The 6,204-nt window shown below is 43.5% G+C and overlaps 1 protein-coding gene across 1 annotated transcript in view; it reads left to right on the top strand.

The window, feature by feature from the left end:
- The first annotated feature begins 1,816 nt into the window (after positions 1-1,816).
- Positions 1,817-6,204, top strand: part of il4i1 (interleukin 4 induced 1) — a 33,399-nt gene continuing 29,011 nt past the window's right edge. Inside the window, exons 1-4 of the mRNA XM_037696892.1 lie at positions 1,817-1,844; positions 2,012-2,226; positions 2,311-2,423; positions 5,391-5,460. Coding sequence (XP_037552820.1) covers positions 1,817-1,844; positions 2,012-2,226; positions 2,311-2,423; positions 5,391-5,460 — 426 coding nt within the window. The remainder of the gene's footprint in view (positions 1,845-2,011; positions 2,227-2,310; positions 2,424-5,390; positions 5,461-6,204) is intronic.

The following is a 6,204-nucleotide window of genomic DNA, read 5'->3' on the forward strand; positions in this document are numbered from 1 at the left end:
ATCAAGATACTCAAAGCTCTTTACAACACAACCTGTGTCCTCATTTATCCATTCATACAGCACTCTACTATATACAACAAAATAATCAGTGCTTTATCACATTCATACACAGATGGGACACACATAGGAGGCAATGAGGGGTTCATTGTCTTGCCCATGGTCACTTCGGCATGTGACTGCTGGTGGAATTGAACCCCCAACTCTTGCATTGGAGGATGAATGCTCTAACCACTCAGCCACAGCCGCCAGTGTAGATGTCTGTGCTGGTGGGGAGGCTGACTCCAACAGTCTTCTGTGCAGCCTTCACCACTCTCTCCAATCAATCAAGTATGGTAAAAAAAAAAATGCACAGAATGCTGATTCATCATTCACACAATTACCTATAAAAGCCTTGAAATAGTTACCTTTATGCCCATGATGAGTGAATGTAAACATTTGACCACAACTGAACAAGTTTTTCAACTCAATTATTTTAACATTACTGGGGATAAATCTCTTCTCTTTCTGGAACCTAAATCAAGCAGACTTAGTGTATTGTCTCTGAGCCTTGAGGTTCTCATGGTCTTGGATAACTGGATGCTGCATATTATACATTTACATGGCTGATTGAACTTCCTGAGCCTCATTACAGTTAGGAGCTTGTGATCAGTGGACTCGTTCCTTTCTGTTTGTTTCCACAACAGACGAGAACACTGATGGCTGTAATGTGCTGCTGCCACAAAGGAAATCAAAAGCAGGATGGGGAAAGTTTCGTTTTCCTGACAGAGAAACTTAACATGCCAAATTGACCATTAGCATTTTTATCATGACGAAAGATGTGAATAAAACTTTAAAGGACACAGTTTCAAATAACCTGTGGGTTGCTTCATTATGACAAAGTTTAAGTGGAAATCAGCTGGACTTTGCTCTGATCGACAGGGTAAAAGTTAGAACTGCTTGAAGAAACGGGCGGTGATTTGTTTCACATTTTGTTTCTATGGGAAAACACCTAGTTTGCTGAAACTAAGTAGAGAATTTTGAAAATAATTTCTAGACAGATTGTTAAAAGAAAGCAGCTTTACAATGACCCTGAGCTTTCTGCTGGGACCACTGAGCACATTTGGGTCAGATATTAAAAACAATTGAGATGGGGGAAATGAGGTGTGCTGATGACTGGTATACCCCTCACTAATCTGATTTGTTCAGTGTGGTTGACTCTCGAGCCAGTGTGGGAAAATTTTTAGAAAGACCTCAGGGAGTCACAGAGTCCATCGTTAAAATGACCTTGTGCGTAATGTGGCACGTACCACGCAGTTTCCATTCAGCCTGTTGACTGTCCAGTCCCAGCTTTGGTACTTAAAGCTCAGGAGACTCGGGTCATTCCTCTGCAGTCATGCTCAGGTCTACAACAACTTATAGTACATTTCCTCTGACACAGGTGAGTTAAACTAGTGTACCTGGTATTCATCAGCTACATTTTATTATTATTAGCTTTGTACAGATCTAGTAGATTACTGTATGAATGGGTAAATGAGGGCACAGAATGTAGTGTAAAGCGCTTTGAGTATCTCGATAAGATAGAAAGGCACTATATAAGTACAGTCCATTTACCATTTATTATACTAAATTAGTGTTTTTGAAGTAAAAATGGATTATGTGTATATGTATATATATATATATATATATATATATATATATATATATATATATATATATAACCTGAACCTTGCCCAGTAAACTGGAAGCATGCTTGTGTTAGGTTTCCATTTCCTCTCCTGGTGTCTGTGTCAGCAGCAGAGTGAAGTGCTCTGAACGGTGGGGCTCTGTCCTCCAACAGATGCCCATCATGGCACTGTGCAAATTTGGTAAGTTTCAAATAAGTCCCCATTAAGAATTTATTTCATTGGTAAAACAACATATGTGGCAGCTCAGTCTGAGCTTTACCACCCAAAATCCACAGCTTTTAAATGTAGCTACTAAGTCTAGGTTATTTGTCTTAAATTATATACAGTATATTTATTTAACCCCTCAGCTCCTCTGGTACTAGTGGGAGTGATAGTTTTTGCTGCAAGTAGGACCAGTGGAGACCCTCTTTTTGAGTGCCTCCAGGACACGGACTACAGCGAGCTCCTTGACATCATGACGAAAGGGCTTCCTGCTACAAAGATGCCCCATCATGTAGCAGTCATTGGTGGGGGCATGGCTGGTCTCACTGCGGCAAAGGTTTTAGAAGATTCTGGACACAAGGTGAAAAAACAACAGTACATTATCTATGTGTTGACTAGTGCTGTACTTAATGGGTGTTCATTATGTGTTCCTGTAAACAACAAGGTGACTGTAATAGAGGCCAGTAACCGTATCGGAGGACGAGTGGAGACCTTCAGGAACAAAAAAGAAGGATGGTACGCAGAAGTGGGTGCCATGAGGATCCCAAGCTTCCATAAGTGAGTAAAGAAAAAAAAAACTGGAAAGAACGCTGTGCTATTCATACATACAGTTACATCAACAACTCTTTGAGCAAAAACCACATTAGTGTGAGAGAAAAAAACGTTGGTTATGTATTGTAACCCCTGATTCTATGAGTGTAAGTGTAGCCCTTTAAAAGCTGTCGCTGTTGGGTTTACCCATGCGCAGCGTACCAAAAACTGAAAACTTCTAGTCCATGCCCACCTGCTGTGTGGGCCCCACCCAGTGCATTATAAATTGCATCTGGACCGGAGCTCGACTCCCAAAGGCTTACTCTTTTTCTTCAGCCTTTTGAGAGCCAGTGAGGCCCAATTTTTAAGGGCTACGCTTAAACTCATAGAATCTGGGGTTACAATATGTAACCAACAATCTATTGCGTGTAAGCTACACCCTTTAAAAGCTGTCACTATTGGGTTTAAAGGGCAGAGCTGGATATGGTCCATGTCTCACTGGGTCTGTCTGAGAACCAGCAAAAACACCCTGATACCCGCCTAAACCTCTTTCTTTATTCAAGCGTAATTACGCACCATTGATCCATGTACCTGGTGCGTACTAGATTACAGGCGTGCAGCATCTGTGCCTGATCTTAACTGAAAGAATGTTTATTCATATCAGGCAATAGAGGAATAATAGAAGGGAAAAATTTCCAATGAGGAAGAAGGAATTATCCTGTTTGAACGAGTAATCGTAGAAAACGCCCACTAATAATGACAGAGCAAGGTTGTGTTGTTTTAGTTTGTTGTTTTTATTTATTTCATTTTATTTATTTATTTATTTTTGTTTTGTGATTGTGAAAAATCACTCTGACATAATTCTGAGAAATGAATGTGTCAGTGAAGAGCTAGAGACATCTCGTAAATAAAAACGGATGGAATGGGTCGGTGATGACCATGAAGTTGCAGGGCAGATGTCCTGCACAGACACCCCTCTGTGCAGAGCTGTGGAGGTAGAAATCCCTCTGGTGGAATGAGCCCTGAGTCCTTCAGGCGGTTGAAGGCCAGAAGAACTATAAGCTTGTGAAATAGCTTCACATAACCAATGTGACAGACGCTAGGAAGATAAAGGCTGACCCTGTGATCGTTCTCTGAAATGTACAAACAATTGATCGGAATTACGCATCGCGGCTGTGCATGTCACATAACACCTGAGTGCGTGTACTGGACAGAGCAGGTGAAACTGTTAATGGACTGTAATTATATAGCGCCTTTCTATCTTATTTCAAGATGCTCAAAGCTCTTTACACTACAATCTGTGTCCTCATTTACCCATTCATACAGCACTCTACTAGATCTCTACAAAGCTAATTGAACAAATCATTCTAATGAGACTAATCAGTGCTTTTAGATCACATTCATACACTGATGGGACACACATCAGAGGCTATGAGGGGTTCAGTGTCTTGCCCATGCCTTCAGCATGTGACTGCAGGTGGATTTGAACCCCCAACACTCGCATTGGAGGACAACATCTCTAACCACTCAGCCACAGCAGCTGTTCCTTCTCCGTAGTTTTATGGGGAGGGGGACAGAACCCATCCAGTGTAATGACTCTGGACCTGAACAAACTTGTTATGCTTTTGGGTATAAAAGCAGGATTTGGTCAGAGTTCTGCTGAGCTCCTGTCTCCTTGAATTCTGAGACAAGAAGGAGCGACGGACAAACCTGACAAGTTGCTCACTCTTTTAGCTGATGTCAGAGCTAATAATAAGGATGTTTTGAGCGGCAGATTCTTCAAGGTAGCTGGTCCAGAGGCTCAAATGGATTTTTAGTGAGTACACTGAGAACGAAGACTAAATCCCACTGTGGTGCCAGAGCGTGTGTCACTGGACTGAGCCGGCGCACACCTTTCAGAAACGGTTTTGTTAAAGGGTGATTGAAAACTGTTCTATCATTGAAACCTTAATGACAGGAGGAGATTGCTGCAGCATAAGTTTTAATTGTGCTGAAAGCTAAATATCTGTCCTACAGCAGCTGCAGGTAGGACAAAATGCAGCCCAGAAAACATGAAGTCGGGTCCACCTCCTTTTTCTAGGCACCAGCGCTGAAAAGCAGCCCATTTAGAAGTGGAAACAGCCATAGTGGATTTTGTGCGTGCCCCCTGGATGGTACATATTACGTCTTTAGAAAACCCAAATTTTTCGACGCGTTCTCGTTCAGCGGCCAGACCCAAAGGGGCTGACCTATTATAGGGGGCTCCTGATTACTCCTCCAGCCTACAGGAGTGCGTCCTGTCTCCATGGCAACTTCCATGGTTGACCCGTCAGCTGTTGCAGAATCGGGAGCCATGAGGCGTTCATGCATTTTGGGGCGATCAGAATCATTTTCAGATTCTCCTCTCTCACCCTCTCCAACTGTGCTGATATCAGGGGAACTGGAGGGAAGGCATAAATCAGCATCTTTGGCCATGGTTTGTGTGCAAACACGTTCACCCCCAGTGGTGGAGCATCCTGTGGATTTAGGGAGAACAGGGTGCACTGAGAGTTCTCTTGGGTGGCCATGAAGTCCACCTCCACTCTCCCGAACCTGCTCCAAATTCGCAAGATTAGATCTGGATGAAGAGACCAATCCCTGTCCAGAGGACCTCCTCTCGACATAATAGTATTCTGTTCAGAACGCCTGGGATATAAACTGCTCTGATCGAACATAAATATGTGTGCGCCCAGCAGAGCAGTTTCCTGGCTGCATTCAGCAGCTGGGCTGAACGCATGCCCCCTGGCGATTTATGTACACTGCTGCGGTTCTGTTGTCTGTGTGCATCATAACGTGATGATCCTGAACCAGTGGAGCAAAATGTCTGAGCACTTTTTTCTACTGTTTTAAAACATTTATGTGATAAGACGTGCCGGCTGGCCACACACCTATTATCATTTGTGACAGGCAGGTCCCTCCCCAGCCGGAGAGGGACACGTCTGTGAACATTGACGTGAATGATGTCACTTTGCCTAGGAGAACGCCCTCTGACAGGTTCAGGGAATTCTCCCAGTGGCTCAGATCTGCTCCCACAGATGGAGGAACGGTGATCAGGCACGTTTGTGACATACAGAGTTGACTTTCAGTCGATTGAATCATCTTTGCAGGTGGTACATAAACAATAACGCCAGCGGCACCACAACGTGAGCCGCTGATATCATTCCTAGCAGTCTCATGACTGCCAGCGCTGTTACTGTCCTGAGGGGCCGGACAAACTGAAACAATGACGTCAGGGATTCCCTCCTCTGTTCTGACAGGACAGCTGTCATGTTCAGTGAGTTTAGATTCACTCCCAGGAATGTAAGTCACTGGGACAGAATTATAGATCTCTTCTCCAAATTAATTTTGAATCCCAGGTGGGACAGGTGATTCACTAAAACAACTGTTTGTGTCTCTGCCTCTTTTCTGGACCGAGATAACAGCCGGAGGTCGTCCAGATAAAACAGGATTTTTATCCCTCTCATTCGAAGCAGCTGCAGAGTTGCCTCCATGCATTTTTGTGTGTCATTACACCTAAACTGTTTTCCTTTTCGTTTATCTTTGAGCGGTTGCCTCGGTCTAACCTTTTCATTAATTGTGTAGGATGTGCTTACAGAAAACGGAACATATTAATTCAACCTGTCAGAATGAAAAACTCAGTTTTTGGAGAAAGTTTTTTTTATTTTTCACTTTAAAAAAACCCACCCCTCCCTGGGCTGCCACCTTACCGTGGTGGAGGGGTTTGAGTGTCCCAATGATCCTAGGAGCTATGCTGTCAGGGGCTTTATGCCCCTAGTAGGGTCACCCATGG

This window comes from Nematolebias whitei, unplaced genomic scaffold, assembly GCF_014905685.2.
Source record: "Nematolebias whitei isolate Nwh7 unplaced genomic scaffold, NemWhi1 Nwh_scaf_123, whole genome shotgun sequence".
Lineage (NCBI taxonomy): Eukaryota > Metazoa > Chordata > Actinopteri > Cyprinodontiformes > Rivulidae > Nematolebias > Nematolebias whitei.